The 12,290-nt window shown below is 38.1% G+C and overlaps 2 protein-coding genes across 2 annotated transcripts in view; one reads left to right on the plus strand and one right to left on the minus strand.

Annotated features, from left to right (window-relative positions):
* Positions 1 to 10,551, plus strand: part of LOC127439241 (stabilin-1-like) — a 56,437-nt gene extending 45,886 nt beyond the window's left edge. Inside the window, exons 55-69 of the mRNA XM_051695421.1 lie at positions 132 to 333; positions 430 to 579; positions 721 to 825; positions 1,471 to 1,578; positions 3,832 to 4,025; positions 4,144 to 4,288; positions 4,402 to 4,535; positions 4,876 to 5,041; positions 5,160 to 5,266; positions 6,273 to 6,392; positions 7,406 to 7,555; positions 7,688 to 7,801; positions 8,470 to 8,616; positions 9,383 to 9,490; positions 10,117 to 10,551. Of these exons, the coding sequence (XP_051551381.1) occupies positions 132 to 333; positions 430 to 579; positions 721 to 825; positions 1,471 to 1,578; positions 3,832 to 4,025; positions 4,144 to 4,288; positions 4,402 to 4,535; positions 4,876 to 5,041; positions 5,160 to 5,266; positions 6,273 to 6,392; positions 7,406 to 7,555; positions 7,688 to 7,801; positions 8,470 to 8,616; positions 9,383 to 9,490; positions 10,117 to 10,158 (1,992 nt within the window). The 3' untranslated portion in view covers positions 10,159 to 10,551. The remainder of the gene's footprint in view (positions 1 to 131; positions 334 to 429; positions 580 to 720; positions 826 to 1,470; positions 1,579 to 3,831; positions 4,026 to 4,143; positions 4,289 to 4,401; positions 4,536 to 4,875; positions 5,042 to 5,159; positions 5,267 to 6,272; positions 6,393 to 7,405; positions 7,556 to 7,687; positions 7,802 to 8,469; positions 8,617 to 9,382; positions 9,491 to 10,116) is intronic.
* LOC127439250 (centromere protein P-like) overlaps positions 1 to 12,290 on the minus strand; it is a 211,343-nt gene that overhangs the window by 172,233 nt on the left and 26,820 nt on the right. The window lies entirely within an intron of this gene.

Genomic DNA, 12,290 nt, shown 5'->3' on the forward strand with positions numbered 1-12,290 from the left:
CGTGCAACTGTCAGTGCATATTTTTGTTTGTTTTTATAAACCAAGGGACTAATTGACTGCATGCTTGTATAAGCTTAACTAGTGTTTAACTCCTGATCCAGACTAATCTGTGTTTGGATGTGTTCTTGCAGAACAGAACTAGCATTTGTAGACGACCCTTCACACCTTACATGCACAGACGGCCATTTTCTATGTCGCGAAGTTATTATGGTATTTACTCGTATGGTTATGGATACAACTCCTACAGAGATTGGCTTGGCTGTGATCGAATCTGTACAAAAATGACATGGGCTTTCAAGTGCTGTAAAAACCACTATGGAAGAGACTGTCAAGGTGAGAATTCATCATTGGTTTAAATAAAATTACTACTGATGCAAGCTAAGATTAAATGAACTCAAGTGTGTGTATGTATGTTGGTTTGTGCTTTAGTGTGTCCTGGCGGTCTGGAGGCGCCGTGTGGTGAGCATGGCGACTGTGATGATGGCCGTCTCGGCACAGGGGTGTGTAAATGTCATGCTGGTTTTGCAGGCACCGCTTGTGAGCTGTGTGAAAAGAATCACTTTGGGCCAAACTGCACAGGTAATGCATTCATCCAAGTTTAAAAACTCCAATCATTCTTATTAGAGTGAATATGACAAAAACGTACGCAATTATATTTTGCATGCAGAAAATGAAGCCTATGTTCAGGACCATTTAAATCTTTGTCATCTTTGCTCACAGCATGTAACTGCACCAAGAATGGCAAATGCGATGACGGTGTAGATGGTGTCGGCAGCTGTTTCTGTCAAGAGGGATGGACGGGTGCAAGTTGCGAATCAAAAATCGGTAAGAGTAACGATTGTCAAACTTCAAATGGAAACTCTGACACAATGTCCCGGTTAAATACAAGTTAAGCTCTATTGATATCTGCTGTACCAGGCTGTCATAAAGACTCATCCAAAAAAAAAAGAGAAGCTTGACGATTTTGTGGATTAATTGCATTGTTGATTTGAACGATCTCATAAATGCTAAGATTGATCTTTTACCTTTACTTTAAAGTTTGCTTCAGTTTTGGTTGTGTTGATTATTATAAATATTTTAAATAAAAAGCAATGAACTGCATAGTTTGGACCCTGTTGTTATTTTTTTTAATTAATATTTTCGTAATGTGCCATGTTAAAAGGTTCCCTGTATAATTTACAGCTTTAGCTGATGGAGAATTTCTTTCATATGTAAGCAAAATAGACATTATAACTGTAATATACCCAAATGAACCAGAATCAAATCATATCGTATTGAAATCAAATCGAATGAAGGGAATCTTGTGAATCTGAATCTAATCGGGAAAGAGGATTTCAATACTCAGCCCAAACAAATTGCAAACAGTGGATGTTTATGGGGTAGTGTACGGCGATTTGGTCAACACGACTTGTTGTTTGATTGATATAGCTTTACTTTCCTTTAACCAAAACTCGCTTTTTGTTTCAACAGAAGTCAAGCCGGTCTGCTTTCCAGTGTGTGATCTCAACGCGGTATGCCTCCCTGAAAATCAGTGCGAGTGCGTACCGCCCTATGAAGGAAATGGCATCAACTGCACTGGTGTGTTCTGATTAGCATCTCTTGTATTACATTACTTCCTAACCAGACATTATGCAATAAGTCAACAAGTGATAAAAGTTGCTAAAAAAAAGGGACAATTTAGACTGAATGCAATTTTGCGTAAAAAAAAACAGAAGCTAGGACACAGCGCAACTAAAGGAACAAAACGCAGGTGTTTCAAGACTCGTTTATTTTTAAAGTTTCAAGACTCATTTTTTTTTAAAGTTTGAGATTTTTTAACAAGACACTGCTCCTGCGAAAGACGCTGAAAAAAAACAGCGAGATGCGGTGCAACAAACATGACCATTTAGCGCATAATTATGTAGAAAAACAATTTGGAAACAGCACAGAAAGATGCAAAACACATTCTGTGAATCGGAGTCTTAATCAGCCGTAACTTGTAACGGGACATTTTGTCGATTGCTTGATTTCCATTGTGGCGGCATAGCAAAAGAAACAGAACGCAGGTGTCTCGAGGCTCGTTTTTTTAAAAATGTTTTATCCCCTTTTCTCCCCAATGTGGAATGCCCAATTCCCACTACTTAGTAGGTCCTTGTGGTGGCACGGTTACTCACCTCAGTCCGGGTGGTGGAGGACAAGTCTCAGTTGCCTCCGCTTCTGAGACAGTCAATCTGTGCGTCTTATCATGTGGCTCGTTGTGTATGACACCGCGGAGACTCACAGCATGTGGAGGCTCATGCTACTCTCCACGATCCACGCACAACTTACCACACGCCCCATTGAGAGTGAGAACCACTAATCGTGACCACGAGGAGGTTACCCCATTTAACTCTACCCTCCCTAGCAACTGGGCCGGTTTGGTTGCTTAGGAGACCTGGCTGGAATCACTCAGCAAGCCCCGGATTCAAACTCGCGACTCCAGGGGTGGTAGTCAGCGTCAATACTCGCTGAGATACCCAGGCCCCCACCATCGAGGTGCGTTTTTAAAATTTCAAGTTCTTTTAAAGGAATATTCCGGGTTCAATACAAGCTCAGCTCAATCAACAGCATTTGTGGCATAATGTTTATTACCACAAAAATTCATTTTGACTTGCCCCTCCTTTTCTTTAAAAAAAGCAAAAATCGAGGCAATAATGGGGGGCAATTTTTGAACGTTAAAATACTACATTTTTCAAACGTTTAGCCACAACAATATGTGTATTAACATGATTTAGTGTGATAAAATCACTTACTAACCTTTTCTGTGTTAAGTTATAGCCAATTTTACAACTTCGTTACCATGACGATGTAATGTCAACAAACTCTAAAACCCTAAAATGACTAAAAACAATGATTTAAACAACTTTACAGCTCAAATAATGCATGAGTTTTAACAGATGAATTAATGTAAGTGCTTTTATAAAGGGACAAGTCAAAAAAATGTTTTGTGGTAATCAACATTATGCCACAAATGCTGTCGATTGAGCTTAACTTGTATTGAACTTAGAATATTCCTTTAATTTGACACAGCCTCTTAAAAATGTACCGCTGATTACGAGAGGCTGAAAAAAAAAAAGAAACATGGCGCAACAGTCAAATATGTCCATTTAGCACATTTTTTAGATTCATTTGAAATAACCTTAGGGGTACACAAAAACACGTTCTATGTGAACATCCCCTCAGTCTTAATCTGTGTTTTTGTCTTAACGAGCCACAACTGTGATAAGTGACAGGACATCTGGTCGAACGCTTCATTTCTATTGTGGCGGTGCAATGAAAGGATCAGAACGCAGGTGTTTCGAGACGCATTTTAAGAAGTTCTTTTAACTTGACATGGCATCTTATTTTGATTTTTTTTTTAAGACTTGCAAAAACATTAAGAGACACAACTTTTACCAAATGCGGCATTCCTGTGAGAAACAGCGAGACACATCGCAATGGTCAAAAATGTTTAGCGCAAGTTTAAATACATTAAAACAACAATTTAAAAACCACACAGACGGACACAAATAAATGTTCTTTGTGAACAGCCCCAAAGTCTTTTGTCTTAACTAGCTGCAAACGCGACAAGAAACGGGACATTTTGCAAATCGCTTGGTTTCTATTTCGCCAGATTTGCAATTGGTAGCCCCACCCACCGTGAAATCTTACTGGTCCAAAATCTTGTTCACATAACTGTAAATTAAACATAAAATAGTTTCTGATTGGCTGTGATTGTGCTGAAACTTGTCGGATTGCTCCTGGTTAGGAATAACTTGTTTCAGGAAAATGGTTTGCGTATGTGGTTTCATGTTGACTTGGAAATCTTTGTAGCTCCGGATCTTTGTAGTGAGTATAACGGTGGATGCCATGAAGAAGCCGACTGTCTGCAGACTGGCATCAATATTACTTGTACCTGTCGGAGCGGCTATTCTGGAGACGGACATGCTTGTTCCCCCATCAACCGCTGTGTAGAGGAGGCGAATGGTGGCTGCAGCGATTTTGCAGAATGCATTTTCACTGGACCAGTATGCTTAATTTTTCCCCCATGTGTTGATTTATTTTGAAAAGTCTAATAAGTGTAACATAAACATCACAATATATATAAACGGATCAATGCAATGTGTAACATTTACATTGTTGCAGAATGAAAGGCGCTGTGAATGTCTTGTGGGTTATGTCGGAAATGGAATTCAGTGTTTGGAGAAAGTGGTGCCTCCTGTTGACCGCTGCCTGGAGGACAACGGTGGTTGCGATCCTAAAGCCACCTGCAAAGACCTTCATTTCCACAGTAAGACTTTGCTGATTTCCCACACTTTGCTATCCCTTGAATTACGCCTAAATACCGACCGAAAATGTTATGTGTTTGAACAAAGGTGGAAATAAAGTGTTCTTTTGTTGCAGCGAAAACAGCAGGTGTTTTCCACTTCCGATCAACCGAGGGAAAGTATAAACTGAACTTCAGCCGAGCACAGGAAGCTTGTGAGGCTCAGGGGGCCACTCTCGCGACCTTCTCCCAAATCTCTGATGCTCAGCAGGTGACTTTGATGAAGACTTGGGGGTATTTACCCTTAGTCGCTTCACCTTAGGGGGTGGAATGAGACAAATACAAGTGGCGAATTGGCCAAGTAGTCATTTACATCATTTCGCGGAAACGCATTTATGTGTAAATGGAATCCAGTCGGATAGCAATCCGATTGATATATAAGCATCGATGAAGTGACTAAATGTAAAAATAGGCCTGACATTGTAAACCTTCAAAGGTGCCTTGAAAACACATAAATCATGTGACACGTATGATTTCATTGGTTTTCTTTTGGATAACTATCTAGTTTGGAAGTCTTATCTCATGCTATTGTCATTTTTTGCTTGTTTCAGTTGGGAATGCACCTGTGTGTGGCAGGGTGGTTAGATGGGAAGAAAGTGGGCTATCCGATCAGGTTCCCTTCTGCTAAATGTGGGGACAACCATGTTGGTATTGTGCTGTACAAAGAGCCAGTCAACACCAGTTGGCCATTTGATGCTTATTGCTACAGAATGAGAGGTATGATTGTCAAACAATGTCTTTGCGGTTGTTGTTATATAATTAGAAATTGTACACTACATGGATATAGATATATGAAACTTGCAGTAAATTACAGTAATTTTCTTGTCTTATACAGAGGTGTCTTGTGAATGTGGACCAGGGTACATTGGGGACGGGGATTTCTGTAATGGTGACTTGGCCTCTGTTGTCGCCACCACTCCTAATTTTTCAGTTTTTTATAGTGTAAGTGTACTGCAAAAAGTATTTTTTAAATCAGTATTTTGTCATGATTTGCAATAAAAATTAAGGATAGGCATTATCAAGTAATTTTGTAGTCAAGTACTCTAACCAATAAAAAGCGAGTAATCGATTACTTATATATTTAATATTTAACCCTTATGTTATGTTCACTCATCATTTTCCCCCAGACGACTAGTTTTATTTTTTACTTAATACAGTTGGAATAAAATTCCTTGAATTTGTTCACGTGTTGCGTTTTAAATGAGCTTTTTCAGAAAGTGCACTCTGCCGGTGCAGAATCAGAGGAAAAGTACAGTATAATTCAGCGTTATAATTTAGTCAGATGTGCAAAGGTCAATTTGCTATATTCGAGTTATGTTTTTAATAGTCGAATAGCTGGTGCAGAACGAGTACTTGATTAATCGATTACTCATGCACATCCCTAATAAAACATCTAAGCATCCTTAAAACAAAATACATTTACTAGGGCTAGCGATTTAATGCATTAATTTATTCTGATTATGTAAATAATAACACGTAAAAAAAACCTGATGTTTTCCTGCAATTCAAGCTTGAAGTACAAGTAAAATTTTTGGTTTTACAAGCCGCGTCAACAGGGGGCAGTCAGCCGCCTTTTCAAACCTCACAAGCAGCGCAGCCTCAGAATGAGCCGGTAAAGTTTTAACTACTTTGAACTTGACATACCATCCTAAAAACGCACAATTTATTACTCTGAAAAACAATGGGATGCTTCAATAGTGTCCATCTGATGCATATGTACATTAAAATAAAAATTAAAAGTAGTGCATACGGAACACAAGAATGTGTCCTGTGTGGACTATAGGCTTGTTTATAATATGGAGATAAAACAAACAAACTTCTAAAGCCACTTTTTATATTGTATAATCATTGCTATACTGCCACAAAAAATGCAATATATTTCAATCTGTTGTATAACAAAGATGTATAACAACAAAGTCACACATTTCCTGTCTGTTTCCTCCTGCAGACTTTACTAAAATATGCAGAGGATGGAGAGGAAGGCAAGAATCTCTTGAACTTCCTGTCAGACCGCTCATCAAATAGTACAGTTTTTGTACCTCATAATAATGGCTTCTCTGCAAACAAGGTAATTTGCAATATAAAATAAACCAAAAAACAAATACCAGTGTTCGAACCACGATTTTGTTTTAGGGCTGGGATTCAAAGGAAACTTGTTTTAAAGCTGAGGTGTGTAACGTTTTCCATGATAAAATACTTTCTCCTATCTCAGCTTAATATGCCGAGATAACTGTAAGTAATTAATTTGTAGGTTGATTTCCTCTATGGTGATGTCAAAATTGCGCTGGTTATTTGAGCGGCCTGTCCAGCCTTACACAGCAATATCGACTTGACTTATGGTGTGAGTTTTGGGCAGGACTATCTGTTTGGGGTGGGACTATCTGTTTGTATGCTCAATGGCAGACGGAGGAAGTGTTCCAAACACGCAATTTGACATTTTTTTTTTTACTTTTGCAATTCCCTTTGGTGAAGCTAGTTGGACAGAAATTAAACACTTAGGGACGAATTCACTAAATAATTGCACCACTTTTGCGCATGGTATTTCGGTGGACTTGCCGATCTCCAGGAATTTGAATAATGTGACAGCTGGCAATATGAGAGGGTTGACCGAAGTTCAAACTTATGCAAATGAGCAGAAACAATGCGGAGTGCAGGCAGTTGCCACCTGATAGTCGAGTAGAAATGCATCCAGCAATCGCTTTTGCTTAGCAACATTTAATCACTGTGGGTGTGAATGCTCCTTAAGAGTTAAACATTGTATAGTTGTAAGCTCCCTGCTTAAAAAAATATATCATCAGCATGAACCAGCCTAAGGTGGTTTACTGTTCTTAGCTGGTTTAAGCTGGATTCCCAGCCTGACTAGCTGCAGAACTGAAAAAAAAAAACAACAACACAAATAACTTCTAAAACCAACAAACTGGGAGACCAGCTAAGACCAGCAAACCATCTTAGGCTGGTTTAAGCTGTTATTTTTCAGCATGGAAGCTTTGCCAAAGCTGCACATTTCTTTCTAGTTTGGCCTTAAGTGTCTTAACCTTTGGCGCTTCGTTATAGTATAATCTGTTAATTTTCATTTTTTAGAGCTTGTCATGGAGGGATTTGCAGTATCACATATCTGCCATCAATAACGTTCACTTCTATGAGGACTTGAAGCATAAAACAGCGATACCAACTCGCCTAGGCGCAAACCTCGTCGTAATGATCCCCTCAAATTCCACCAGTCAGTCTGAGGTAAATAAACTTTAAGATAAGAATGTAAACAGACTATCAAAAAATCTGCTTTGTGCTTTAGGCCTGGCAGTGTAAATGCAATCAAAGTCATGTTGAGCTGGAAAACTGTATATTTTACACTGGTTTCCACAGGACTCTCAACCCCAAAAACAGGTGAATAAGAAGGTTATATTAGCCTGGAACATTCCAGCCATCAATGGACTGATCCATGTCATTGACGGTCCATTGACAGCACCCCCTATTGATGTAAGTAGACACTTTTGTACTAGTACAATGAAGAATAATGAAAGACAGCTTTGCTTTTCAGAATCAGAATGAGCTTTATTGCCAAGAATGCTTACACATACAAGGAATTTGTCTTGGTGACAGAAGCTTCCAGTGCACAAACAATACAAGACAGATTTTTCTTTTTTTTAGATGTGTAGGTTGAATTTCTTGTCGAGGATCATGGGTAACTGCGTTAATGCCAGTGGACAGCCAATTGCACCATACTGAACAGCCATATAGCTACTTTTTCAGATAATTCTACAAGTATTCTGAACTTTTCCAGAAGTTACACTCCCACACGTACAGTTCAGCAAAAATGTACTTTGTTTTTTTTTGTTTTTTTTAATTTTTGTTTGTCACCAGCTTCATCAGGTAGACAGACAACGCCTTTTGAGAACTATGACTCAACAAACTTGCTAAAACAAGTCAACATCCTGTTTGCCTGACATGGAAGCTGATATTTCAAACAATCCCAAACACCATGTTGTTTTCAATGTATTAGTGGTAGATGGTTAAGCATAGCTTTGCTGATATGTACTGTAGACCTCACTAATATGTTCTGTATAAATTATATTTAATTATGGAATAAGCCATTAATGGTGTTTGACGCAGTAAAATTTATAATCATAGATTTCTGGCAATTTTAGGTGGCCCCAGTTCTTCCAATCTCCCAATCCAGTGGTGTCGCAGTGACCACGGTTTTGATTATTATCATCATTGTCTGTATTGTTGTTGGGCTTGCGTACTATTTCCTCAAGCATAAGAATGATGCATTCCGTTTCCAGTATTTTAAGGTAAGTTCACACAATGCAACTTAAGACATTTGTGTTGGCTTGACAAAGCCACCATATTGTTATTGTGTAAACTTAGTTTAGGTGTTTTTTTAAAATCCCTAAACCTAGACCAACAATTCTAACTCCTCCTAGAGCTTTTAAGTTACATCTACCAAACTTGGCACAGATCTTCAGCTTGTTCTTACTTAGTGTTCTTAATCATTTCAAATTGATTGGATTTACGGTTCATTTGTAGCTGATGATAAAATATCCTCATTCATTACAACAGCACTCTTGGTTGTGTGATATTCCGGATTCAATACAAGTTAAGCTCAATCGACAGCATTTGTGTCATAATGGTGATTACCACAAAAATGTATTTTGATTTCAAAAAGCAAAAATCCAGGTAACAGTGAGGCATTTACAATGGAAGCGAATGGGGGCCAATCCGTAAACTTCCACTGTAAATGCCTCACTGTAACCTCAATTTTTCCTTTTTTCAAAGAAAAGGAGGGACAAGTCGACATTTTTATTTTGTGGCAATTACCAATCTGCCACAAATGCTGTCGACTGAGCTTAACTTGTATTGAACCAGGAATATTCCTTTAAACTTTCAGACAAGGCTTTGTTAAACCTACATGTCTTGACATTATATGTGATTCATGTTCTTACAGAAATGTCCCAGATACTTAATTTAAGATAATTTCATCCGGTGATGTGACAGAATCTCTTTCAGAAGATTAATGAATGTAATAAATGTCTTATTTTTCAATTTATACATCAACAGAACGATGATGAAGATGGTGCTTCTACAAAGGCTGGTGGAAACCCTGCTTTAGTTTCCATTCCAAACCCTTTATACAGTGGCTACAGAGCATTTGCAGAGCCATTTGAGGTAAATTTAGACATTTTAATAAAGCCTTGTAGTTCCTGCTGAAAAAAACAAACAAACAGCTTAAACCATCCTAAGCTGGTTTTAGTAGGTCTCAAAGCATGGTCAATCTGGTCTTTTGGCTGGTTTAAGAGGGGGTTTGGGCACTTTTTAGCTAGTCAGGCTGGGAGATGAGTTAGACCATATGAAGACCAGGTTGGCCAGGCTAGGAGACCATCTTAAACCAGCTATGACCAGCAAACCAGCTTTGTTTCAGCAGAGGTTGGACTTTCTTTCATTGTGATCATTTAAACAGATTTAAAAGAACCCATTTTTTTTCTAGCCCCTTTTTGTACCCTGATCGCACACATCACCCAGACATCTATTTGATGTGTGTGTTTACATCTGGAAGACGTATTTTCAGGTTGTTTGTTCATCTGCAATACGTCTACAAGACGTTTCCTCTCGGATGTCAATAAGACCTTCAGCAGATGTCTTTGAAACATTTATGATTTAGAATGTTTGTAAATCAGATCTCTTTAGCAAATGTTAAATAGATTTTGACACTTTCCAGATGAAATGCTCTTGAACAGACATCTCTGAGATGTACGTTTGCAAGTGTATGAACAAAAGACAATGTGTTGTTTCAGGAGCCGGCTTCTACTACAGACACACCCAACCTCATGGACTAGCACAGATATTAGAGCTGACCTCCTTTCCCATGTTTACCTGCAATCAGCAACTACTACAAAGAACCATGCCGAAGGATGTGCGCTCAAGAACTTTGTATCTGGTTAAACCAACAGATAAGACTTAAATGCTCTGTCAGTACTCTATGTTGTGTTAATACTTCTGTATATTGTTGGACCTATGCAGTTAATAGTAATACTAATACATTTCAATGTTTGATTTTGACATGTTTTGTTTACTTTTGATAGAGTTTTGGTATTGTGTTGGGGTTACACCTGATGTTCAATATCAAACCTGGGCCCTGATGCAAAACCAGTTGAGAACCACTATCCTAGACAACAGTAGCCTTACCATGCTGCTTTGAGTTCAATAAAGATAACATCTGTTAAAATGGGTGAATCTGTTTGTAATCTGTTCTTTTAGGGGGTTTTCTTTTCTAGGCCAATCGTAAACAAAAATCAGCTATCAAGGGACTACAACAAGGGGTCTCATTAACGTCTGCAACTCCAGTGCATAATCCCAGTGGTCTCGTTGACATAATAGAATGGTATTTTTTAACTTGTTCAGTCATAATGCAGACGGTTGCCTTAGCAATGAGAGAAGCTTGAAAATTCCCCAGCGGGAAACAACCACCTGTTCGTATTACATGAGAAAAAAGACAACATCCTTTATGACCTGCTATGTACTATGTTCCTGAAGGACAGTAAAAGACAGTGCTTGCAGGGCAGTAAAATAATAAGGTTAAAGTTTTAGCATACATCACCCAGACGTCTATTTTATGTGTGTGTTTACATCTGGACGATGTATTTTTAAGGTTATTTGCTCATCTGCAATACGTCTATAAGATGTTTCCTCTTGGATGTCAATAAGACATTGAGCAGATCCCTATGAGACACTTATTCAGAATGTTTTTAAATGTCATCTTTTTAAGATGTTTAGCAGATGTTAATTCCAGTGGCGTTGGGGGTGGGGGGGTCTTGATGGTCTTAAGCCCCTGATTTATTCTGCCAAGCCCCTCCCCTTATCTTTCATATATACCCAGTGGGGACAATCATTGATTCACGTGCGTGCTAGATGGGCGCTGATTATGACCGAGCTGTACTGTAAAGACGCTTCAGGAGATTGGACTTGTCTTAACTGCTTTCCTGTCATGTGAAAGAGTCTTAAGAAATGGAGCTCCATTCTAGAATCACGGAAACGCTTCCCTATCATTTATGTCATGGTGTTATGTCAATCAATTTCCTGTCTCAATCAGTGATAATATTTCACCCCTCCCCCTCAACAACTGCTCATCCGTGACATGGGCGGGGCTCTGTCTCATGGCTCGGAGGTAGCATAACATGATTAGAAATGATCAATCACAATTCATAATGCAAATAAACATTAGAATGAAGACCAAAAGCAATCGCTGTTTACATTTTCAATGGTAAACATAGTTAACAGATTAAGTTAGTTAAATTTCAAGTATAAAGTAAAAAAAAAAAAAAAAAATAGATTGGACACGATTTCATTAAATGACCTAAACAATGTTCAATTCGAATTAATTGCAGAAAATATTTGGAGCAGAAGACAGAATAAAAATATAAATAGAATGTTTAAGGAATGTCAATACAGTTCAGCCTTGCAAACGCTGTAGCTACAAGGATTTTTCGGCATTCAAAAATAGACCTAAAGTCTTTGAACAGTTCTTAAAATGGACTCTATAGACGTAAGACTGAATAGAGATTGTACAAATTCCTTTAAACAAATAATTTTTCACATTTTTGTTGTTTCCTAATAAAATATCTAACCATAAATAAAACAAGATACATTTTCTTAAGAAGCAAATTTTGGGTTATATGTCAGAGGATATATCTTAAAACAAACTTAATTCAAGATATATTCTCTTTAAAGACAAGTCATTATCATTATCTGTTCATTTTGTTTCAAGGATGATAATTGTAAACAAGACAAAATACTGAATAGGAATTTATTTTAGCCAGTACATGACACTTTTCTGTGCTACAGGTTGTGTACATGTTTTTAAGGAATTTTATTTAATTTATTTTTTTGGTAAATTGAGAGATAATCCCAGGGCTTTAGGACCCAGGGCTAATGAGGACTGCAGTGAATTCACAGCTGGGCTTTCCACCAC

Source organism: Myxocyprinus asiaticus, chromosome 50, assembly GCF_019703515.2.
Source record: "Myxocyprinus asiaticus isolate MX2 ecotype Aquarium Trade chromosome 50, UBuf_Myxa_2, whole genome shotgun sequence".
NCBI lineage: Eukaryota > Metazoa > Chordata > Actinopteri > Cypriniformes > Catostomidae > Myxocyprinus > Myxocyprinus asiaticus.